Genomic DNA, 26,477 nt, shown 5'->3' with positions numbered 1-26,477 from the left:
GTGTGAGATAAGAGGTGTTGCAATTATGACGTTTGTAAGATAATTATATTTTGGGACTGTACCTTTAAATTTAGGGCAAAATAAACAGGGTCATGTGACCTGTTCTGTAGCTGGCGTGGCAGTAAGCATGAATGATTTGACTGTTGGAGATCAAAGGAAATCTTAGACTGTTTTACTGAGAACAGTTTAAATTTGTTTATTAGTGACACATTAACACTGCAATGAAGTTGCTATGAAAATTCCTTAGTTGCCACACTCCAGCATGTGTTCGGGTACACTGAGAGAGAATTTAACACGGCCAATACATCTAACCAACCAACTATACTTCCAGCTGCCTTGGGAAAGCAGCCAGCATAATCAAGAACCCCATGCACATACTCTCTTCCACCTCCTTCCATCATAGAATGATTGAATTCCTGCAGTGCTGAAGGAGGTCATGTAGCCCATCCAGCCTGCACTGACTACAGTCTCTTCAGAATCCCTATTCCCATAACCCCACACATTCACCCTGCTAATCCCCTGACACTAGGGTCAATTTAACATGGCCAATCAACCTAACCCGCACATCTTTGTACTGTGGGAGGAAACTGGAGCACCCGGAGGAAACCCATGCAGACACAGGGAGAAGCTGCGAACTCCACACGGACAGTCACTGAGGCTGGAATTGAACCCAGGTCTCTGGCACTGTGAGGCAGCAGTGCTAACCAGTGTGCCATCATACCGCACCATCAGGAAAAAGGTACAAGAGTCTGAAAACATGTACCAACTGACTCAAGAACAGCTTCTTCCCTGCTGTGGGAGGAAACTGGAGTACTCAGAGTAAACCCACACAGACACGGCGGGAACATGCAGACTCAGCACAGACAGTGACCCAAGCCGGGAATTGAACCCAGGTCTCTGGTGCTGCTCTGGTGTAACCACTGTGCCACCATGCTGCCCATTCAAGATATTTAACGCTTGGAGACAATGGCAGCATGCTGTAAGTTTGTCATGAATAAACTCAGGGGCAATTTTTCCCATTCCACCTGCCACGGGAATTGGAGCTAGCGAGGGGCGGAACATGGAAAGGTCCATTGATCTTGGGTGGGATTTTCTGGTTTTAGGGTGAGCGCAGCCAGAAAATCCCACCCTTTGAGTCCCAAATATGCAAGCAGTTTGTAAACAATTGTGCTGTAAACTATCCATTTACTTCTAAAATGGAAGGGCCAAGATATTATCGCAACAGGATTTTATCTAAAGGAGATTTTTAACTCCAAACTATCCACTAGTATAAGGAGATCTTTATCTGAAACCGTGGAGGCAAAGCCTGCCCTTGTGTTCAGCTCCTGCTCACTGAGAGATGGGTCTAGTTTTGGACCAGCGATCTGGAGGCCCCAACTTTGCCTCCTAGGTCTTCCAGTCCCACCCCATTAATCTACCTTAGGAATGCCCTGCATTCGATCCAGTCCCTCCTTACTGAAAAGGGGAGATGATGGCCTAGTGGTATTACTGCTAGGCTATGCATCTAGCAGCTCAGCTAATGTTCTGGGGACCCAGGTTCGAATCCTGCCACAGCAGATGGTGGAATGTGAATTCAATAAAAAATATCTGGAATTAAGATGACCCATTGTTGACTGTTGGAAAAATGCATTTGGTTCCCTTTGAGGAAGGAAATGCCAGTCTGGCCTACGTGACTCCAGAACCACAGCAATGTGGTTGAGTCTCAAGTGTCCTTGGGTAACTAGGGTTGGGCAATAAATGTTGGTCAGCCAGTGACACCCATGTCTCATGAATGAATAAATAAAGAGTTTGCAGCAGTAATATTTCGCTTAGAAATATTTTCAAACCTGCTGTCTTACAAAATCCACCTGTCATCTTTCCCTCCATGGTAGCAGAGGGGTAGTAAACGTTGGCTAACAGGTTTGGTGGGTGCCTGAAACTTGCTGTTAGGAGAGGTAGTGAAAGCAGATACGGTAGTGACTTTTTCAGGGGTGTCTTGACAAATACATGAATAGGATGGGAATAGAGGGATACGGTCCCCAAAAGGTAGAGGGCATTAATTCAGACGGGCAGCATGGTCAATGCTGGCTTGGAGGGCCAAAGGACCTCCTCCTGTGTGTAATTTTCTTTGTTTTTCTTTGGGATCAAAGAGATAGCTAATTGGTATTTTTACATGAATGTGTTTTATGTTGACATGGGGAAAAGAGCAAAGGAAATCAGGTTACAGGCTTCCCAAAAAAAATCAATGAATATCACAGATAGACAGCAGATGTTCTCTGAGGTCAGCAGAGAGAAGGAGCTGTTTGGCTTCATGAGCTACCACATCCAGATGCGCGAAGGAAATATATTCCAGTCAAAGAGATGTATGCTGCAGTCACCGAGATTCAGCCAGGTATGGCTGGGGGAAGAAGAAACATTGGAATTGACTTTACTGCTTGTTGTGAACTTAAGGAATTCTTTGAAAACTGAAGAAAATGCTTGGAAACAGTCACTCAAAGTTCCACTTAGCAAAATGGGGAGATGGAAAACCATTGGAAATTGGGAGAACTGCGGACTGTTTGCTGAAAGAACTGTAATTCCATGGAGTGGAATGTGTGATAAGTGTAAAAGGGGAACATTCTCCTCTATAATTAAAGTGTAAGCTGCTTACCAAAAGAAAACAATGTTCAGTCAATATCGTTTCTAACCATTTGTTTCACTAAAAGTTTTAAAAGTGAAATTGCTGTGTCTTTTTTTTATCATGTAACTGGAAGTTCAAATCTCTTTGAAGGCTATCAATCTCTTTGCAGATTGACAGAGTTTTGGATGATTTTAACATTTTAATGATGAATTCTGCTAATCATTTCCAAAGTGACAGCTGGCCTGACAGCAAAGGATTAAAATGGTAAGTCTGGAACCCATCTGCTGGCATTAGGAGCTTGCTAGCAAGGCTTGGTAGGGTTGAGGCGGAGAAAATTTGCTTTTAAGCTATTTAGTGGACATCATTGACATTGCAATAGGTTTGACTGATGGGTCAGATTTGCCCACTATACAGGAGCTGGTTCAGATAGAATTGGAGTCCAGTGTACCCAGATCTTCATTTATCAATAGGGCTGTCATCAAAACCACAGTGGCACAGTGGTTAGCACTACTGCCTCACAATGCCAGGGACCCAAGTTCAATTCCCGGCTTGGGCCAAGGTCTACGCGGTGTCTGCACGTTCTCCCCGTGTCTGTGTGGGTTTCCTCTGGGTGCTCCAGTTCCCTCCCACAGTCTGAAAGACGTGCTGGTTAGGTGCATCGGCCGTGCTAAATTCTCCCTCAGTGTATCCGAACAGGCGCCGGAGTGTGGCGACTAGGGGATTCTCACAGTAACTTCATTGCAGTGTTAATGTGAGCCAACTTGTGATGCAAATAAATAAAATAAACCAATGGAATTAAAATTGCAGATTGGCAGAAAGGAGCAGTAATTAAAGCATTCTATCTTAACCACTTGCTCAAACTGGAGAGAACTAACTTTGCTCCAATGTCTGTCTTCATCAAAATGTCATGATGTGGGTATGCCGGCGTTGGACTGGGGTAAACACAGTAAAAAGTCTGACAACACCAGGTTTGAGTCCAACCGATTTATTTGTATAGTGAGTTTACTATCAAATAAATCGGTTGGACTTAAACCTGGTGTTGTCAGACTTTTTACCATCAAAATGTCCCCACTTGTGCCTTGACTATCCCATCCACTGCCTCAAAGAATCTTAGTGGAGCTGAGGATACTTATTGTTGTCAGAAAATGCCACTATAAACTGGTTTAGGTCCCAGCAAGTAACTGAATTTCCATGTTATCATTGCCAATCCTAGATAATGTACACTTAAAGACATCATCGTAATTATGCAAATGTCAGTGTGCCCAGATAAACAGTTACATTCACTTCTGCTTCAGACGACTGTGCCCAATGCATGTCTCACATTGTCAATGTATATACATCAGTGAATCCTCAACATTCAAAAAACATCATATTCATTGAGAGAATGAACAGCTATCAAAAAATGTACACATTCAGAAGATGCTGCAAGGTTGACATTAAAGAATTCAAACAGCATTTATAGCCTTTGTTGTACACTCAGTACTTTACATATTGCTAAACTTTATAGTTGCATAGAATACTGGTTTTATGGACAGTTCTTTCCTTTTATTAAGGAAATACAAATGCAATACTTAAATGGTTTAAAATATTCCGGTACGTACTATTGCACAGAAATGAAACACATAATAGTAGGAAAGCACTCCGTACGGACATGGGGGCAACCTTCTGTGGCAATTCATGCAAACCCTTGTGCAATCTAATGCTTCACTCAATTTTATCAGGCAATTTTCATCAGTTAAGATAAACCTCTGTATCTCAGGCAGTCTTTAAACTCAAAGTCAAGTTTGACAATTAAGTTTAAAGGTTCACCATTGATTGCAGTAAATCAGATTTGTTTTGGCCTGCGATGGAGTGGGATTAATGCACATCTGACACATCAGAATATGTTTGTGGGACAACTCACCCAAATTGAAAGAATATTGATTTAAAGGGAAATAAGATACAGAAGCTTTACATTTTGCACCATTTTACATTCACTTTGCATGGTGAACTGTTTAAATAAATTAAGGAGACAATCCATGATGCTGGAGCTGTGCATGAGCTGAAGGAATTCTAAAGAGGGACAAAAAAATGGAAAATCTCAGCAGGTCTGACAGCATCTGTGGAGGGAGAATAGAGCCAATGTTTCAAGTTTTGATGACCATCAGATGCTGTCAAACCTGCTGAGATTTTCCAGCATTTTCTGTTTTTGTTTCAGATTCCAGCATCCGCAGCATTTTGCTTTCATCTGAGGGCCATACAGGACTCAGTTGACCTCGAACAATAGACTATATCTTCAGCAACCCCCCCTCCACCTCCGACCAGGAAAAGTTGCCATTGACACACTGCTACATCTGGAGTTCTCCTGTGCCTTTGGAAGTAACAGTGTCACCTTATTTAGTAAATGTACAGTCGTTATCGACAATAGTAGGAAGCATTATATACGCTCCTGGCAGTAGACTGAGCAATGATCTCTGTTTATGCAACAGACTAGGGTTTCAGTTTCTTGTTGACTTGAAATAGTTTTTTTCCCTTGTATATTGAGTGATTCACACCCCTGGTTTTCATCACTAGTGCTCCACCTCTGCGAACAGGTTTTTGTTCACCTGTCCTAACTCTTTGTGTGGCTCAACAAGCACCTTGGGAAATCTACCTACATTACAGGCATCAGCTAAATGCAAACTGTTGCTATATTACTTATCATTAAAATCTTGCAGGTTCCCTTGCAAATGAAAATCTAGTATAGAGTTCTCATAAAAATGAATAAGGTAGAAATCGAAAACTTAATGCTTGTGACTCTGAAATGCATAAAAACTTGACTGATCCACCCATTTTTGCCTTGTTTGATGTGCAGTAAGAGCTTTTTTTAAGAATTGGCATACACCCAAAGTTTAGTTTCTAAATTAACCTTTGAATGGGCATACATTTTGTACATTGCTAGGTCTGAGAACTGAACCTATTCCAATAACTTGTTCCATCTTGATTTGTCTTTCATATTGCTTAACCTATATTCTGTGGGATAAGGTGGGTAAAAGAAATAAGTCTGGCTTTGTGCAAATTGAAACAGTTGGGGACAGTATCTATTGTCTCGTAGAATAGAATCAGACAATCCTTACAGCGCAGAAAGAGACCATTCAGCCCATCGAGCCTGCACCGACAACAATCCTACCCATGCCCTATCCCTGTAACCCCATTCACCCTGCTATTCCCCCTGACACTAAGGGGCAATTTAGAATGGCCAATCAACCTAACTCGCGCACCTCTGGCTTGTGGGAGGAAGCTGGAGCACCCTGAGGAAACCCATGCAGACATGGGGAGAACATGCAAACTCCACACACACAGTCACTCAAGGCCGGAATTGAATCCGGAGCCCTGGCGCTGTGAGGCAGCAGTGCTAATCACTGTGCCGCCGTGCCGCCCAAATGAAATCAGTCCCAGTTAAAGTGACGTGGTTTCACAAGCTGACGGCTTCAGTATTTTCCTTCTTTCATTCATCCTTACATCAGTACAACACCATTATACAGCAAAAGAGCAAAGGCACTTTATAGGAGCATTATCAATCAAAATGTGGCACTTAAAAAGTGATACTGGATCAGACGATTAAAAGCTTTGTCAAAGAGATAGCTTATAAGGAGTCTCTTAAAGGAGGCGAAAGAGGTAGAGAGGCAAAAAGAGTTAGGGAGGGAGTTTGAGGGTTGAAAGCATTGATAAGTGAGTAAAATAAAGAATGCAAAGGAGGACTGTAAGGCAAGGGGAGTTTCCAGAGATATTGAAGATGGGGGAGGTGAAAACAAAGGGGGAATTGAAAGAAAGGGTGAGAACTTTAAAACTGAGACTGTGTTGGAGTGGGAGCCAATGTGGATCAACTAGCACAGGGGTGCAGGGTTAATGGGACTTGTTACAAGTTAGGAAACAGGCAGCAGAGTTCTGGATGAGCTCAAATTTTGGGAGGGTGGAAGATGAGAGGCCCTGTCAGGAGTGCATTGGAATTGTCGAGTCTAAGTAACAGCGGCGTGGATCAGAGTTTGAGCAACAGATGAGTTGAGGCGGTGGGGATGGAAGTTGGGTAATGTTACTGAGTTGGAAGTAGTTAAGTTTGGTAATGGCATGGGCACTTATCCCAGAGTCAAATATGACAACAGACAACAGTTACCAGGGAGAGGGACAGAAGACAGCAGCTTTGGTATTCCCAATATTTAGTTGAAGGAAATTTCTACTCATCCATAGACTGTAGAATCCCAGTGCAGAAAGAGGCCATTCATCCCAACGAGCCTGCATTGAAAAAACATTTTCCCTCGACTCTCCTCCCTGTAAGCCTGTGCATTTAGCATGGCCAATCCACATAACCTACACATCTTTGGACACTAAGGAGCAATTCAGCATGGCTAATCCACCTAATGTATACATCTTTGTATACTAAGGGGCAATTTAGCATGGCTAATCCACCTAACAGCACATGTTTGGAGTGTGAGAGGAAACTGGGGCACCCCGGATGAAACCCTCGCACTAGAGAGGTGGTGCGCGACAGACTGGAGGGGCTGATTGTGGACAAGTCCCCAGGACCGGATGGAATGCATCCGAGGGTTCTGAAAGAAATGGCGGAGGTGATAGTGGATGCCTTGGTGGTTATTTTCCAGACGTCGCTGGATTCCGGGGAAGTGCCGGAGGATTGGAAAACGGCTAATGTTACGCCGTTGTTTAAGAAGGGTGCCAGGCAAAAGGCGGGGAATTACAGGCCGGTTAGTTTAACGTCTGTGGTAGGTAAAATGTTAGAATCCGTCATTAAGGAGGAAATTGCGAGGCATCTTGAAGGGAATTGCTTGATAGGGCAGACGCAACACGGTTTCATTAAAGGGAAGTCGTGTCTGACAAATTTACTGGAGTTCTATGAGGATGTGTCTAGGGCGGTGGATAGAGGAGAGCCGGTGGATGTGGTCTTTCTGGATTTTCAGAAGGCGTTTGACAAGGTACCTCACAAGAGGTTATTGCAGAAGGTCAGAGGACATGGAGTTGGGGGTAGGGTGTTAGCGTGGATAGAGGATTGGTTGTCAAATAGGAGGCAGAGAGTGGGGGTCAATGGGTGCTATTCGGATTGGCGGTTGGTGACTAGTGGGGTGCCCCAGGGGTCGGTGCTGGGGCCTCAGCTATTTACCATTTATATAGATGATCTGGAGGAGGGAACCGAGTGTAGGGTGTCGAAATTTGCTGATGACACCAAGATTGGGGGAAAGGCAAATTGTGCGGAGGGTGTGGAGAGTCTGCAGAAGGATCTAGATAGGCTGGGCGAATGGGCCAGGAAATGGCAAATGGAATTTAATGTTGGCAAGTGTGAGGTGGTCCACTTTGGTAGGAAGAATGGTAGGAAGGACTATTACTTACGTGGCGAAAAACTGCAGCAGGCGACGGTGCAGAGGGACCTCGGGGTCCTTGTGCATGAGTCGCAAAAACCCAGCCTGCAGGTGCAGCAGGTGGTCAGGAAGGCGAATGGGATGCTGGCCTTCATAGCGAGGGGGATTGAATATAAAAGTAGGGAGGTCTTGCTGCAGCTGTATAGGGCATTGGTGAGGCCGCAGCTGGAGTACTGTGTGCAGTTTTGGGCGCCGCACCTGCGCAAGGATATTTTGGCCTTGGAGGGAGTGCAGAGGAGGTTTACTAGGCTGATACCGGAGTTGAGGGGGTTGAGCTATGAGGAGAGGCTGAATAAACTAGGCTTGTACTCGTTAGAGTTTAGAAGAATGAGGGGAGATCTCATTGAGACGTATAAGATGATGAATGGGATGGATAGGATAGAGGTGGAAAGACTCTTCCCGCTCAAAAAAGACAGTAGGACTAGGGGGCACAGCCTCAAGATAAAGGGGGGGCGGTTCAGAACGGAGTTGAGGAGGAACTTCTTCACTCAAAGGGTGGTGAATCTCTGGAATTCTCTGCCCGTTGAAGTGGTGGAGGCTGCCTCGCTAAATATTTTTAAGAAGCGGGTTGATGGGTTTTTGATAAGAGAGGGGATTAAGGGTTATGGGGAGAGGGCGGGAAAGTGGAACTGAGCCACGACAGATCAGCCATGATCTTATTGAATGGCGGGGCAGGCTCGAAGGGCCAGATGGCCTACTCCTGCTCCTATTTCTTATGTTCTTATGTTCTTATCATGGGAAGAACATGTAAACTCCACACAGACAGCCACCCAATGCTGGAATTGAACCTGGATCCCTCATGCTGTGAGGCAACAATGGAGGGATCAAGACAGGTGGTAGTGAGGGAACACTGGGTACTGTCAGCACACGTGTGCAACCTGATGATTTTGGGTGATCTTGGTGAGGGGCAGCAAACAAACAGGAAATGGAAGGGAAGGGGATAAGGCCAGATGAACTAAGTCCAGTGCACCAATTCCTGAGTATTATCTCTTTAAGTAAACAGTTGAATGGACATTTTGTCCATTAATTTGTTTGTGCTTCTGTTCGTAACTTATGTTACATTTTAATATGTAAAAAGCAGGGAAAACACTATTGAGGTACAGATACTAATTGGCTTGAATGCGCCCGATTCATGCTATGTTACAGATTACACAAACAAGGACATCTTTATTGAGTGATTTGTGAGGATGACACTATCCTATCAACCTTAGGCATGTGTGTTGTATGTCAACAGAGAAAAGATAAGCAATTGAATTATGCTAACTCAATAGCATTAGCTGAGCTTCATTTGTTTATAACGCCTTCTCGCTGCCAGTCAGTAAAGGCCGAAAGGTGTGTTTATGTGCAGACAAAACTGCTGCTGGCTTCATTCTAAACAAGGGTTTTTATCGCTTAATCCAGCAATGACTTAGTTACTAGTTATTGTAATGACCTTATAGAGATCCATGAGGTTGGCCTCTTGGGGTATGAGCTCCTTGATTGAGGTAATGATTGTCTGCCCAACCAAGGAGCCTCACCTGTGTATATATTGAGGAGCGTCGGGATTACTGATACTCTGGATCCTGACTTGTACCTAAAGCACTCCTAGGAGTGGAAATAAGTTTGTAAAAAAAGTGAACCTGGTGAAAGGATACCAGCATCTGAGTTGTTTCAGTAATAAATTGTTACTATAAAACCCCAGTTTAAACTGAACATATAAGCAGCTTTATTCTTATAATGGAAGGCAGAAGAAGGTAGAATACCGATTGACAGGTGGAACAGATTTGAGGGGCTGAATGGCCTAGTCCTGTTCTTATGTTCCTTTCTATCAATGCATATTGACAATGAAGTTGTTTCTGAATAAAAATCCCCTTTAAGATGATCACTCTGACACACAGGCTGTCCAATGGCTGCGCTCCTTATTTTCCAGCCCAGTAAAATTCGGAACCAAATCCACAAGAGTTCATATCTTCTCCACGTAGTTTCCTGGGAACAGCCCTTCCTTTCCACGTAGACGACCCTTCCACCATCCTGACGGATCTGGAAAATTCAGTGAATTCATCAGGTTTGCATACATGTCCACATTCACCGCCTTGTCCAGCAAACCTCTCTCTCAGAGATCAGAATAGTAACTTTCCGGTTGTTCATACCAGCGGGATCTTCAGATCTCGCCGATGGCGCACCCATGTCGCGTGTTTCCTGGCAGCGAGGGGCGCATTCAACGGAAACCCCGTTAACAACGGCAGGACTGGAAGATCTCACTGCCTCGGTTGCCACGAAACATGCAGTGGGTGCTCAGAATATCCTGCCCACTGTGCATATTCAGAACAGGTCACTAGTTCGCCAGAGAAAATTCATTATTTTACTTGTATTATCTAGTTTTTACTTAGTGGACATCCTTTTTAACCAAGTCACAATGTAGGCGGGACTGAATTTGAACAGGACAGTGATGTAAATGATACCGAGCCGTAGCCAAGGTCACAGAAACTGAAGGGTGCCATACCTATGGCGCGTTATGGATAAGGCGTGATTAGCACATTTGGATTGAGCACATTTGGATCTGACAGAAGGGAAACCATGTCCTATCACTTCCCTACCTGAGAATCCAGGTCTCCCCACTAGAGAGGTTTCACTCAAGATGCTTTTAAACTGAAGAGGAACTCCCACTGAGAGATCTTCGCCTCCGACAGGAAGTAGAACTCTGACACAATTCAAGTTTGAATGAACTTATAAAAAAAAACAAAGAACAAAGAACAACCCAGCACGGGAAACAGGCCCTTCGGCCCAACGAGCCCGTATATGGAATATTATATGGAATGTTTTCCGGACACACCGTTCCAGAATGGTGCATGTTCCGCCATGTACTTATAAGGATATCTCAGTGTAATTTGCAGGGTGGGCCAAGACCATATGCAATGCTGTATGATTGACCCGGATCGTGTATGCTGGACAACTCTTTTTGAATTGAGTAGTATGTTGTTTAAATCCAGAAACCCCTGATACTATTTCCAGAGACACTTCAGTAAACTGAACTGTACAAATCAGAGAGAAATAGGCCAGAATTTTACTGCCCTGCCCATCACGGGAATTGGAGTGGGCGAGGGGCGGACAATGGGAAGGCCCATTGACTTCGAGGTGGGGTTTTACAGTTTCGGGATGAGCGAGGACGTAAAATCCTGCCCACAGTTTTAAACCTTCAAGTCTGGGGTAGCTCCTACAGGAATGAGAAAAGATAGGGGAAAATGCATATATAAAAATTAAATTGTAACAAATTGGTGCTCAGCTTTGGATATGTGTTGATTTTTCTCTTGAGGATCTGGGCAGTATAATTTCTGTGGTAAGTAAATATGTTATATTACTTTTCTTTATTTCTTCTATTTCCATGGGTAAATTGATTCACCTTATATCACAAGTTTGAATCTGAGGGTGCGATTTTCCGCTGCCACCCACCCAGGGACAGGAAATTCTTAGCCTAAGTCAATAGACCTTAGTCTTGCCCGTTATATTTACCGTCTCGCCCACTTGACAGACTGGGCTAGAAGATTTAGGCCTAAGCTACAGTTGTGCTGTTCATAGATGAGAGAAAGGTCCCCTTGGAAGTTTGGAATTTGAGGGATATACGTTGTGGACACTGAAGCTGGGATTTTGCGAGGACGAGGGAGGGCCATGCTACTGATTGGAAGCCCTGTCAGCTCTGTAGTGAAGGCCTAGCAGAATCAAATCCCATTTAATTGCTTAACTGGCTGCCATCAGGGCCCCCCCGCCATTGAGCCTGTTGACAGCTGCCAGCCATTCAGAGGCTGGTAGCTTCTCATGCCAGCAGTGCCGGCAGGAGGGGCGGCTGCTGGTGGCAACGTACCCACCTGAGGCCTAGGGTCATGGTGGGATCCCTTGGGTCATCAGGGGTGAAAGCAGGATAGGGATCATAGGGTGAGGACCATGGGAGGGAGGCGGGGGGGGGGGAGGGTGGTGGTAAGGATGCTGGAGGCAAAGGCAGGCCACTTCCAAAGACCAGAGGCCCAGCGCCAGGTGGCCTGATCGTGCGCCAAGAGCCCGATCATGAGGGAGCCATCACCACCAACGCCCTCCTAACACAAACACGCCCCCCCCAGCTACTCCCCCCAGCCACCCCCCCTGCCCCCCTGCACGCACCCCGCCCCACTCACCTCCCCCTGCGCCACCTCACTCCCAACTGCGCAGGAAGCCAAACTTGACCGGACGCAAAAGCTTCATGAGGCCTCCTTTCAATCCCCGAGCCACCATTAAATTTCGATGGGCTCGGGGGTTCATGGGTGTCAATGGGTTCATTGATAATCTTTATTGACAATCTGCCGCCCGTGACTGAGATTCCCACAGCAGCTCCCTCCACCCTCGACGGGGAGGGTTTCCTGTTCCTGTGAGACTGTCAGGGGGGCCTCCCCAACCATTAAGTGGGCCTGGTTGCCATAGATACCACCCTCCCCCCACCCCTCTCCCCCAGCGGGCTGCACAAAACCCAGCCCTCAGAGACTAAAACAGTTGCAAAAAAATTAAAAAGAAATCCTCCCATTGCTATTCAAAAATATCTATCAGCAAATACTGCAACAAGAGGGAAGAAATGGCATATTCTGGGAATCTGAAATGTGTGAAAGACACAAACTGAAGTTCCTAAATTTGTCTTTTTTCTGTTCAGGTACTTGCAGCATTTTAATGTTTTCACTTTGAAGAAGACAACAATGTAAAATTAGGAAATGTAACAGGGAGTTGGGCCACAGCAGCAGTTGCTTGCTCTGCTTCTGGCCAGGTAAGAATGGAGTTTTTCACCTTCCCAAGCAGCAGAAACAGGCCATTGAGAAGAAAGATGTGCCATCATTTCTGCCTCCTGCTTTGTATCTATGGCCAGCTCTTGGCTTTCCAGCTGCAGTGATCAGGAAGTTTATATTCATTCCCGTCAATAACGGCCGCACGCTCTCACCTTCGAGAATGATATCAATGACATCGTTGACGTTGAAGCTGATTTCGTCCACATCCTGACCCGTGTACTGATAAAGTGCCCGACATTTGGGCCGCTGCGTCTGTGGATTGGGGCGGCCGGGCAGAGGTCTCTGAGATAAACTTCTTCTTCTTTGCATTCTGCAAATATACATTAATCACATGACATTCCAATCAATTCAATGCACCCTAAAGAATTGCTTCTCTGCATTTTTTGGGGGCGGCATGGTGGCACAGTGGTTAGCACTGCTGCCTCACAGTGTCAGGGACCCGATTCAATTCTGGCCTCAGGTCACTGTTTGTGTGGAGTTTGCACATTCTCCTGTCTGCATGGGTTTTCTCTGGGTGCTCTGGTTTCCTCCCACAGTCCAAAGATGTGTGGGGTTAGGTGGTTTGGTCATGTTACATTGCCCCTCAATGTCAGGGGGATTAGGAGGCTAAATATGTGGGGTTACTGGAATAGGGCCTTGTTGGGATTGATACAGACTCAATGGGCCAAATGGCCTCTTTCTGCACTGTAGGGATTTTGTGATTATTTTTAAAAATATCCCGAGCAGCATGCTGGCGCAGTGTTTAGCGCTGCTGCCTCACAGCACCAGGAACTCAGGTTCATTTCCAGCCTTGGGTGACTGTGTGGAGTTTGCACATTCTCCTCGTGTCTGCATGGGTTTCCTCTGGGTGCTCCAGTTTCTTCCCACACTCCAAAGATTGGATTGGCCATGCTAAATTGCCTCTTAGTGTTCCATGGTCTGAAGGTTAGATAGTAAATGTGTGCAGTTACACGGATAGGATGGAGGGGGGGAGGGCCTGAGTAAGATATTCTGTCAGAGAGTTGGTGCAGACTCAATGGGTCTAATGGCCTCTTCTGTACTGTAGAGATTCTACTATTCTGTTCTATGACTATTATTTCATGGCATGTAGGCATTACAGACTAGGCCAGCATTTATTACCCATCCCTAATTACCCTTGATGAGGTGGTGGTGAGCTGTTGCCTTTAACAGCTGTAATCCAAGTAGGTACCCCCACAAGGCTATTAGGAAGGGAGTGCCAGGATTTTGACCCAATGTCATGCAATATGGATGATGTTGGCAGCAACAGTAATGTTTGCCCATCCATAAATGCCTCAAGGGACAGCCCTTTTGGTGTGGAGTCCCCACCTGCTGAGCTTTCCCATGATTTTTTGTTTGTATAATTGAAGCTGCAACATTCCGATTCGGGGATACATGTGGGCTGAAATCTTTCCATCTCACCCGCTGCAGGAATCGTAGCGGGTGAGATGGAAAATTTGGTGGACCATTTAAAGGTCCGTTGAGCTGGTGGGAATTTCAGATCCTGGGGCACGCACGCAACCGGAGAATGTCATCCATCACATTAACTGTGCTGGACCAATCATAAGGTCATAACATATCAGAGCAGAATTAGGCCATTTGGTCCATTGAGTCTGCTCCGCCATTCGATCGTGGCTGATATGCTCTTCATCCCCATTTTCCTGCCATATTTAGCAACCAATTACTGCCATGTTGGGTTTTTCGTCACCTACCCCGCAACTCCTTGATCAGGCACTTTCATGAACTCCATGTTCGCATTGCTGTTTGTTGTTCTTCTTGCTTTAGTGGTTGCACCTTGTTTTGGCAGCGAAGGCATTTCGGAGCTGACTGCAGACGTTCTTGGGCCTTTCATGGGTCTGGAGTAGGTTTGTTCCTGTTTGATTTGATTGTTTTGTGGGAATCTTGGTGCACCGTTCCGACACTGCCCTTTAGTAGGAAAAATAGCAACTGTTAGAGAGACAGTCCTTTGAAATTCTGCTGTAGTGGGCGGGGGGTATGAGGTTGAAGGTAGCGGGCGATTGTTAAGCTTGTCTTACGCAACTCTACTTAGCATTTTAAAATCACGCAGCAAGTAAAATGTAATCAGGTCGGAACTGTACAAGCCCACGGTGAGGTATGGGTTCTGAGATCCTGCAAGCAGATCATAGGCAAACCTCACATTCGTCTAAGCTGCTAGGAACATGGGTAAGTTTCAGCAGTGGTGCTGCTTGTTAACGTTAGCTGGATGTTCAGCAGAACCACAAACACTGCTGCATAGAACTAATTTACCATCTGTTACAAATGTAGGAAATACTTGGCTACTTATTTCCACTATGAAGAGGTCAAGGGGGCTGTTGCATTTGCCCAGTCTCATTGATTTACACTCATTGATTCCATTTCACTGCTTGTTACCTGATGGCGGTGGGGGGGCAGCTCTACTTGGAGGATGTTTTTGAACCCCTCTGCTCTCTACAACACCTTTCCTTGTTGGCTCTGTCACAAAGGAGAGAATGAAAATGTTAGTATCTCACAAAGAGAATGTGCAATATGGTGTCAGCTGTGGAATAATTATACAGCGCAAAATTTCACTCAGCATGTTTCAGATCATAGAACCCTACAGTGCAGAAGGAGGCCATTCGGCCCATCAAGCCTGTACTGACAGCAATCCAACCCAGGTCCTATCACCATATATTTACCCTGCTAATCCCTCTAAAATATGTATCCCGGGACACTACGGGACAATTTAGCACGGCCAATGCACCTAACCCGCACATCTTTGGACAGTGGGAGGAAACTGGAGCACCTCAAGGAAACCCATATAGACACAAGGAGCATGTACAAACTCCACACAGACAGTGACCCAAGCCGGGAATCAAATCCAAGTTCCTGAAGCTGTGAGGCAGCAGTGCTAACCGTTGTACCGTCCAGTGATAGACAGATAGGGACTGTTTTCCTCGGAAAAGAGAAGGTTGCGAAGAGATTTGTTAGATGTGTTCAAAATCGTGAGCGGTCAGGGGCAGAGTGGATAGGGAGAAAGCGTTCCCACTTTGAGGGAAGGTCATCTTGTGCACCCCAGTCCAACACCGGCATCTCCACACTTTGATGGTAGGAGAGAGACGGAGAGGGCACAGGTTTAAAATCAGTGGCAAAACAAGTAATGGAGACACAAGGAGACACATTTTCTCACAGTGAGCAGATCTAGAAAGTACTGCCTGAAAGTTTGGCGGAGGCAGGTTCAGTTGAAGTATTCGAGGGATTTGGGTTTATTATCTGAAAGGGGTTATGAGGAGAAGGTGTAACAATGTAATGTAACAATTTTATGATTCCTGTGATCATCTCCCACCTCCAGCCCAGGATGAGATGGAAGCAGAGAAAGAGTGGGCTCAAAAAAATTGTATATAAAACGCAGAAGAACAAGTATCAAACATAACTGATCTTTGATCAAAAAGTACTGCTTAAGAGCTATACCATAAAACAAGGGTAATGGCATCGTTGGTATAAAAGGCACTGAAATGTTCTATCAGCTATGATCATATTGAATGGCAGAGTAGATGTGATGGGCTGAATGGCCTACTTCTATTCCTATGATATTGTGCTTTTAATACAACAAAACTCCCCAATGCATTTCATGTTTCATGTACTGCAAACATGGTTGTTGGTCTTATGGTTGATATGTGTGGCTTATCTAATGTAGAGAGACTGGAGTTTTACTCTGATGGTTAATTCAAACTTATTAACACTAGAGGCCTGATCTTACCGCCCATTAACGCCATGCTCCCGCTGCAGGGAGGTTGGAGAATTCGGAATGGGAAAATCCCACCAGTGTGAACAGTGGTAAAATTCCAGTCTATATATAAGTTAATTATCACTATAGACTGTTCCATCCTCTCTCCCAAGTCTCTAACACATGACTGCTGATGTCATTGTTGCATCATGGTCCACATAACTCATTTTCATAATTATTCTATTAACCCATTAGACTACTCTTCACAGGAGTGTTATCATAAAATAATTAACATTGAGCTTCATAAACGGACGTTGAGTCATCTTGGGCAGGATGGTGGCACCGTGTATAGCACTGCTGCCTCACAATGCCAGGGATCCGGGTTCAATTCCAATTTTGGATGACTGTCTGTGGGGTTTGCATGTTCTCCCTGTGGATTTTCTCCGGGTGCTCCCATTTCCTCCCACAATATAAAGATATGCTGGTTAGCTGGATTGGCCATGATAAATTGACCCTTAGTGTCCCAAGATGTGTAGGTTAGGGGGATTAGCAGGGTAAATGTGTGATGTTACAGGGATAGGTCGGGGTTAGTCCGAGGTAAGATGCTCCGTTGGAGGGTCAATGCAGATGCAATTGGCCAAATGGCCTCCTTCTGCACTGTAGGTGTTCAATGATTTTAAGGTAGGTGACCAAAACATTGGTCAATGAGATTGGTTTTAAGGAGTGTCAGAAAAGAAGATAAAGAGATGAGATTTAACTAGGGAATTATAGAACTTAAGGCCTAGGCAGCCAAAGGCATAGCCATTAATAATTAAGCAATAAAAATTGGAGAGCGCAGAGGTCTCAAAGAGTTTTAAGGTTGGAGGAGATTATAGATATAGAATGGGCTGAGTGCATGGTGGAATTTGAAAACAAGGATGAGATTCTAATATTGAGGCTTTGCTGGATTGGGCATCAATGTAGGTCAGTGAGCACAGGGGTGATGGGTGAGCAGTGCTTTGTTTGAACTAGGATATGAAGGCTTTGGATGAAGTCAAGGTTACAGTAGGTGCAAGATGGGAGGTCAGCCAAGAAAATATTGGAATTTTTGAGTCTAGAAGTAACAAAAGCATGAAAGAGGATTTCAGCAGAGATGGGTGATGTTATGAAGGAGGGAGAATGCAACATTGGTGATGGAGTGAACATGGAGTTGGAAGTTCATTTCAGGTCAAATAGGGCATCAAAGATGTGAATGATCTGGTTCACTGTCAAACAGAAGCCATGGAGAGAGGGATGGAGACAGTGGCTGGAGTTTGTGAGGGCGACTGGAGACAACAGGGCCAATTTTAACTTTTTATAAGTGGCTGCATTTTGAATGAGTTAAAATTACATTCAACTTGCCTTCCCAGTATTTAATTGGAGGAAATTTCAGCTTATTCAGTACTGGTTACTAAACAAGAAACATGGTATTTTAATGGCAGCAGAGAGGTTGAGAGAGGTGGGCACATGATGGAGCTACAGTAGATGCAAAAACTGACCCTATATTTTCAGATGAGGGGTGGTGTGTACATGGGAAACAGGGAGGGGGCAAGGATGGATCCAATGGGGACTCTAAGGTAATTGTGCAGGAGGGGAACAGAAGCCACTGCAAGTGATTCTTTGGCTGTAACAGAATGGACAGAAATGGAACCAGACAAGGGCAGTTCCATCCAGTTGTATAATAGAGGAAAGGTGTTAGAGGAAGATTCCATCATCAACTGTATCAAAGGGTGCAGACAAGTTGAGGGCAGGGTGGGGTAGGGAAGTGGTGGAGGATAATTTTCCATTGTCCCGGTCACGTTGCATGTCCTTTATTGTTTTGACAAGGGAAGTGTAAGCGTTATGGCATGGGTGGAAACAGACTGGAGAGGTTCAAACTGAAGTGGTGTTAAAAAGATGGGCAGGAATTTGAGTGACAAAGGCATATTCAAGGGCTTTGAGGGGAAAGGGAAATTGGAATTGCGATGGTAATTTTGCAAAGAAAGGAGTATCAAGGATGGGTTTTTCGAGGAAGTGATGATGACAGCAGAATTGAAACATAAAAGCTCAGTACTTGAGAAGGAATGATATTTGGCAGCACAATATTCATTTATTCACCATTTAATATTTTATGTCATAGGATGAATGATTATTCATAGCATGAGAATAAACATTAAAGCATAGTTAACGTGTTTGGTTGGCCTATTGTGCTCCTATATCTGCAGCACTCGCCACAAGCCTTGTATTCATTGTTCAAGGCAGTGAGTTCCACTGTGACTGGAACAGTTCTTTTTCTCACAATCAATGCTCAACCCTGTTTGGAAACCTTAGCAGACACAGCAAGCAATTTCTTTTAATGGTCCTTCATCAGGAACTAGGCAGATCAACTTACTCGAGTTCTTGGGTAAGCCATCTCCGATACTGATATTAAGTGTCTTTCCTGCAGGTTTAACCACTGCCATCTCCCCTTGGCATCTGCTGAAGATCAGGTTCCGAGTGCCACCTCCTCCCCAGCCTTCCTTCTTGATTTTGAACTGTATGCTGTTAACAAAATCAAACAAAGCACCACAATTAAAAGCAGCAGGAAATAATCATTCCTCAGAACTATCCACATTTCGAATGATGAGCTTTGCATCACTGATTAAACACACAGATTACTACCTAAGGGCAGCACGGTGGCACAGTGATTAGCACTGCTGCTTCACAGCGCCAGGGTCCCAGGTTCAATTCCTGCTTCGGGTGACTTTCTGTGTAGAGTTTGCACATTCTCCTCGTGTCTGCATGGGATTCCTCTGGCTGCTCTGGTTTCCTCCCACAGTCCAAAGATGTGCCGGTTAGGTTGATTGGCCATGCTAAATTGCCCCTTAGTGTCAGGGGGATTAGCAGGATAAATGTGTGAGGTTGCAGGAATAGGGCCTGGGTGGGAATGTGGTCGATACCAACTCGATGGGCCAAATGGCCTCCTTCTGTACTGTAGGGATTCTATGATGATTCTAGGGAAAGAAACAGCAGTCCTAATTGCAAGACATTACTGTGGGATGTGATGGAAGTAGGTAGGCAGGGATTTGGCTAGTTTTATAAATACAGGCACAGAGTACAGGAGCCGGGAAGTTATGATGAACCTTTATTAAACTCAGGTTTGGCCTCAGAGTCCAATTCCGGGCACCTCACATTCGGAAAAATATGAAGGCTTTAGTGAGATTACGGAAAAGGTTTATGAGAGTGGCTTCAGGGGTGGGGCTCTTCAGTTATGTGGGTGGACGGGATGTTGCATGAGGGAAGAGAAGGTTGTGATGAGATCTGATAGCTGTGTCCAAAAACATGAAGGGTGTTAGGAATTGGATAAGGATCCGAAGTGAAGAAATTTGCAGGAAAGGGTAAGGAGTGGGAATAGCTGATTTACTCATGCAAAAGGCTGGCACAGGCATGAGTGGCCAAAGAACTTCTTCCTCTGCTGTAGCCATGCTATGATTCCATGTACTCCATCCACTGTGAAGCTCTGTACATTGCCCCTTTAAATACAGATGGGACCCACACCTCTGGAATGTGGTTGCACAGTCTGGGATTCTAAAACCCAGAAATCATGACATGGTGGCACAGTGGTTAGCACTGCTGCCTCACAGAGCCAGGGTCCTGGGTTCAATTCCGACCTCGGGTCACTGTCTGTGTGAACGTTGCACATTCTCCCCAAATCTGCGAGGGTTTCCTTTGGATGCTCCGCTTTCCTCCTGCAGTCCAAAGATGTGTGGGTTAGGTTGATTGGCCATGCTGAATTGACCTTAGTGTCATGTCAGAGGGATTATCAGGGTAAAAATGTGGGCTTACGGGAATAGGACCTGGGTCAGATTGTGGTCTGTACAGCTCAATGGGCCAAATGGCCTCCATCTGCACTGTCTGGATTCTACAAAAAAAAAATTTCTATCCGTTTGGATTAGATTCTGATCTGCTGAGTTCACTTCTAAGTTGCATCCACAAATGCTATCCTTTACCTCCATTTGGAAGCTACCTTCAGGTTAATATCAACATTTCTACAGATTAGTTTAGAATTTACACACCGTTTAATGCATTCATGGAATAAAGCTGACTGTCTCATACATGATGCCTGGTAGAAAATATAAACTTACATTTATTTTATTACGGTTATAAATGATTTATGTTCACTGCTTTAACAGAACATAAAACTCACCTGTTACTGTAATAGGATATTACCAAGACTGGAAGGCTTTAATTAAAGTAAGTTAAAAGTTTACTTATTAGTCACAAGCACGCTGCAATGAAGTTACTGTGAAAATCCCCTAGTTGCCACACTCCGGCGCCTGTTCAGGTACACTGAGGGAGAATTTAGCATAGCCAATGCACCTAACCAGCACATTTTTGGATTGTGGGAGGAAATCGGAGCACCTGGAGGATGTGCAGACACAGGGAGTATGTGCAAACTCCGCACAGACAGTGACCCAAGCCAGGAATCAAACCTAGGTTCCTGGCTGCTGTGCTAACCACTGTGCCACTATGCCACCCCACATTATAAGGAGAGGCTGGATAGGCTGGGTCTATTTTCCCTGGAGTGTAGGAGGATGAGGGGTGACCTTATAGAGGTTTATAAAATCATGAGCGGGGCATAGATAAGGTGAATAGTGTTTCCCCAGGATAGGGGAGTTCAATACTAGAGGGCATAAGTTTAAGATGAGAGGGAAAAGAGTTAAAGGAGACCTGAGGGGCAACTTTTCACACAGAGGGTGTTGCATATATATGGAGTGAGCTGCCAGAAGAGGTGGTAGTGGTGGGTACAATTACAACATTTAAAGGACTTTTGGACAGGAACATGGATGAGGAAAGGTTTAGAGGGATATGGGCCAATCGCAAACAAATGGGACCAGTTCAGTTTAGGAAACCTGGTCGGCATGGATGAGTTGGGCCGAAGGGCCTGTTTCCATGCTGTATATTTCGAGGACTCTATCGGTGGCCTTGCTTGCCCCAAAATCGGAAAATCCTGCTCGTGCTCAGCGGACCTCTCCACGGTCCGCCTCTCTCGCTGTGTCCCATAGGATCCCAATAGTGCAGAAGGAGGCCATTTGGCCCATCAACTCTGCACCGACAACAATTCCACCCAGGCCCTATTCCCATAACTCCACACATTTACCCTGCTAATCTCTCTGACACTAGGGCCAATTCATCATGGCCAATCAACCTAACCTGCACATCTTTGGACTGTGGGAGGAAACTGGAGCACTCAGAAGAAGCCCACGCAGACACAGGGAGAATGTGCAAACTCCACACAGACAGTGACTCGTAGCCGGAATTGAAACCCGGATCCCTGGCACTGTGAGGCAACAGTGCTAACAACTGTGCCACCATATCGCTCTAACTGTTAAACGTGTACAACAGTAGCAATCCAAAGTTCAAGAGTTATTGTAATTTGATATTTATTATCAAAGCAGATAAGGTGATCTCATATCCTATTTTCACAGTCATTTGTAGCCTGAATTATTTGATCACTAGAGTAAAGAAGGAAAAATAAACAAGGTGCTTTCTTACGTGTCACCAAAATTGAGTCGTAATTTCTGACGTGTTAACTCCTCAGTTCGTTTGCACAGGAGACTAACAAATTCGGTTTTGAAGATGGACTCCAGGACACTGTCATACTCTGCTTCATGCAGGACAACAAAATCATCTTGCCTGGTGCTGAAATATAAACCAGAAGACAAACAGAATTTCATTTATAATCGCTCTAAACTGCATCTGTCACTGCTTTCATGTGATATGAGAAACTGATGGGTCTGAAATACTAATTAACAATCGGTCACAAACCAGAAGAATTTTTTTATTCATTCATGGAATGTGGGCATCATTGGTTGGGTCAGCATTTATTGCCCATCCCCAGTTGCCCTTGAAACTGAGTGCCTTGTTAGGCCCTTTCAGAGGGTAGTTGAGAATCAACCGCATTGCTGTGGATCTGGAGTCACATGTAGGCCAGACCAGGTAAGGATGGCAGATTTCCTTCCCTAAAGGACATTAAACAATGTCCAATGATCTATTTAAACAAACTAGATGAGTTGGGAGCTTTATTATTTCTGAGATTCCTAAAACTGACATTTTATTTGGTCCATCTATTCTGAGGCTTGTTTGGGTCTAAAGTAAAACTTCATTCCGATTTGGTAATTACACAAGGATTTGTTAGCCTGGTTAAAGGAGTTCACATTGAACGGTCTGTGCATTGGTGGGACAGAGATTGGTTTACAATCTGGACTCGGGGCCATTGCCAGAGGTCTGTGAAAGGAGCTCTGCATTACATTGGAGCGAGCACAGTGAAAAGTCTGACAACACCAGGTTTTAGTCCAACCTATTTATTTGATAATATACTCACAAGCTTTCGGGGTTAGCCCCTTCGTCAGGTGAATGGAGAGTTCTGGCCTCAGACAGAGCATATAAAGCACAGACAGTTTAGAGATTACTGATTAGAATGCGAATCCTTACACCTAACCTGCTGTTCAAGACCTGAAGTGGCTGATAATGTGAGTGGAAGGAGCACTGATCACAGTTTAAAGAGATGTGTATTGTCTCCAGACAGTACAGTAAGTGAGGTTTTGCAAACCCAAGCAAGTCACGGGGGTTACAGATAGTGCGACATGAACCCAAGATCCCTGTTGAGACCGTCCTCATGTGTGCGGAACTTGGCTATCAGTCTCTGCTCAGCGACTCTGCGCTGTCGTGTGTCGTGAAAGCCGCCTTGGAGAATGCTTACCCGAAGGTCAGAGGCTGAATGCCCGTGACCACTGAAGTGTTCGCCAACAGGAAGGGAACAGTCTTGCCTGGTGACTGTCGAGCGATGTTCATTCATCTGTTGTCGTAGCATCTGCATGGTCTCCCCAATGTACCATGCTTCGGGACATCCTTTCTTGCAACGTATCAGGTAGACAATGTTGGCCGAGTTGCAAGAGTATTTACCATGTACCTGGTGGATGGTATTCTCACGTGTGATGATGGTATCCATGTCGATGATCCGGCATGTCTTGCAGAGGTTGCCGTGGCAGGGTTGTGTGGTATTGTGGTCACTGTTCTCCTGGGCTATCCCCACACCCCCACTTCTTGCTTTCAGACAACCACACAACCTCAAACAGACCATTGTTCGCAGCAAACTACCCAGCCTTCAGGAGAACAGTGACCACAATACCACACAACCCTGCCACAGCAACCTCTGCAAGACATGCCGGATCATCGACATGGATACCATCATCACACGTGAGAATACCATCCACCAGGTACATGGTAAATACTCTTGCAACTCGGCCAACATTGTCTACCTGATACGTTGCAAGAAAGGATGTCCCGAAGCATGGTACATTGGGGAGACCATGCAGACGCTACGACAACAGATGAATGAACATCGCTCGACAGTCACCAGGCAAGACTGCTCCCTTCCTGTTGGCGAACACTTCAGTGGTCACAGGCATTCAGCCTCTGACCTTCGGGTAAGCATTCTCCAAGGCGGCTTTCACGACACACGACAGCGCAGAGTCGCTGAGCAGAGACTGATAGCCAAGTTCCGCACACATGAGGACGGTCTCAACAGGGATCTTGGGTTCATGTCGCACTATCTGTAACCCCCGTGACTTGCTTGGGTTTGCAAAACCTCACTTACTGTACTGTCTGGAGACAATACACATCTCTTTAAACTGTGATCAGTGCTCCTTCCACTCACATTATCAGCCACTTCAGGTCTTGAACAGCAGGTTAGGTGTAAGGATTCGCATTCTAATCAGTAATCTCTAAACTGTCTGTGCTTTATATGCTCTGTCTGAGGCCAGAACTCTCCATTCACCTGACGAAGGGGCTAACCCCGAAAGCTTGTGAGTATATTATCAAATAAATAGGTTGGACTAAAACCTGGTGTTGTCAGACTTTTCACTGTGTTTACGCCAGTCCAACGCCGGCATACCCACACCATTACATTGGAGCCACAGTGTGCCGGAGCCAGACTATCACAGGATGGAATGTAACCAGCATCATCGCTCTGTTTCAGGAGCAGTTGAAAAAATGCACAGATTGTGACACCTTCATCTCAAACTAATTTTAGGAGGAAGTCTATTTTGACATTTTTTTTGTAAGTCCTCCAGTAGATAAAAACAGGAATTGCGCCTGTGTTATTAATTTAAATATACTATCTTCTTAGCTGACATGGTAGTGTTAATAATGTTATCAAACTAAAAAAAACTGATGTGCCCACAGGTGGGAAGCCAGGAGTTCCTAACCTTTGCAGTTCAGGCCCAGACATGGAGAGGGTCCATTCTCGCTGGATAGTGGAAACCTATATGATTTCATCCTCAATGTCATCAGTAAAAGAAGAGCACGGCCAGAAACTGATTTTGATAAACTCTAATTTCTTGTGACGGCAATTAATGTGACATTTTTGTATGGCGGAAGCTTATGGCGATGGCACAGTGGTTAGCACTGCTGCCTCACAGCGCAGGGACCTGGGTTCGATTCCAGCCTGGGCTCTGTCTCTGTGGAGTTTGCACATTCTCCTCATGTCTGCGTGGGTTTCCTGCAGGTCCCTGGTTTCCTTCCACAGTCTGAAAGACGTGTTGGCAAGGTGGATTGGCCATGCTAAATTGCCCTTAGTGTGTCAGTGTATGAGGGTCAGTATGTGAGTGTCAGTGTGTCTGAGTGTGGCTATGCTTGATATGGTGTAATGCCTTTGAAATGATATGCCCCTTGCAACAGACTAGCAACCTATGCCAGAAATAATTTGCTACAGAAACAGACACATGTCTGGCTTAAACACCATCAGTCTGTGGAATGATTGAGAGAGAGGGACAGAGATGATTCCACAACATACACTGGCAGGGAAGCACAATGGGGTAAACTTTGAATGTGTGCAATTGTGCAAGAACAATGATATTAAATCAGCCATTGATGATATGTCTTTCCCATCAACTGGGTTCCCTTGGTTGCAATTCACCAAGGGGAGGCAGCGATGTGGTAGTATTGTCACTGGATTAGTAATCCAGACACTCAGTGTAATGCTCTGGGGACCTGGGTTCGAATCCCACCATGGCAGATGGTGAAATTTGAATTCAATAAAAGAAAGATAACCATGAAACCATTGTCGTAAAAGTCCATCAGGTTCATGAATGTCCTTTAGGGAAGGAAATCTGCCATCCTTATTTGGTCTGGCTTACGTGTGACTCCAAAGCCACAGCAATGTGGTTGATTCTGAAATGCCCTCGGAAATGGCTTTGCACTCAGTTCAAGGGCAATTAAGAATGGGCAATAAATGCAGTCCGAATAGACAAAGGGCAAAATATTCTCATGATAGCAACCATAAGGGTGATAACAGGAAACCACCTGAGCTACTCTTTGCAAGTAAAGCAATCAAGAGTCTCAGGAGTGAGGCTTGCCCAAGGCTGTGCAAGATGAAATATGCAGGTAATGCTTTCTGGGACGTTTGCCAGAGTTCTTAGATAGCAACGCAAAACATAGAACCACAAAAACAAGATCACTGTACCTCATAGAAACAGCAGTAATGTTCTGAATTTCAACCTTTCTTTTAAGGACCTCCTTGATTTGACCCTTTTCCGGCCCCTTTTTAATCTTTTCTCGCCCAATTAGATAAATGTACTTCGAGGATAGTATAAGGTCGCGTTTTATACTCTGAAAAATTGGATATGATACACGACTTGTTACTTCATGCAGAAATGCAATGGTGAATACTGCGGTGATATAAGAAATAACTGGGTGGATGCAATGTACAGGACAATGCTAGAAAGATTGGTAGGGTGGCTCTGTTAGCTGTTTGCCTACTGCCACTCTACAAGATCTCACATTGAATATAATTGAACGTTCAAGGTTGATAACATGTACTATTATAGGGTTATACGGGTGATTTAGATTTCCAAACAACTATAAGTAAGTTCTATAACTAATAACTAATCAATTGCACTACAGGATAAATGTTTAACATATTCAAGTCAGATTCTTCAGTACGCTTCTTCAACACCGGCACTATTCTATTT

General features: G+C 44.9%; 1 protein-coding gene across 1 annotated transcript in view; it reads right to left on the bottom strand.

The window, feature by feature from the left end:
* Window positions 1–8,723: 8,723 nt before the first annotated feature.
* Window positions 8,724–26,477, bottom strand: part of myo1f (myosin IF) — a 157,365-nt gene continuing 139,611 nt past the window's right edge. Inside the window, exons 22-28 of the mRNA XM_080213177.1 lie at window positions 25,970–26,115; window positions 22,000–22,146; window positions 18,857–19,005; window positions 15,156–15,236; window positions 14,477–14,690; window positions 12,920–13,077; window positions 8,724–10,005 (exon numbers count right to left, since the gene is read on the bottom strand). Coding sequence (XP_080069303.1) covers window positions 9,929–10,005; window positions 12,920–13,077; window positions 14,477–14,690; window positions 15,156–15,236; window positions 18,857–19,005; window positions 22,000–22,146; window positions 25,970–26,115 — 972 coding nt within the window. The 3' untranslated portion in view covers window positions 8,724–9,928. The remainder of the gene's footprint in view (window positions 10,006–12,919; window positions 13,078–14,476; window positions 14,691–15,155; window positions 15,237–18,856; window positions 19,006–21,999; window positions 22,147–25,969; window positions 26,116–26,477) is intronic.

Source organism: Carcharhinus amblyrhynchos, chromosome 26 (assembly GCF_965287045.1).
Source record: "Carcharhinus amblyrhynchos chromosome 26, sCarAmb.v2.hapA, whole genome shotgun sequence".
NCBI lineage: Eukaryota > Metazoa > Chordata > Chondrichthyes > Carcharhiniformes > Carcharhinidae > Carcharhinus > Carcharhinus amblyrhynchos.
The sequence above is the reverse complement of the archived record's forward strand: the minus strand, read 5'-3'. Positions and strand labels throughout refer to the sequence as shown.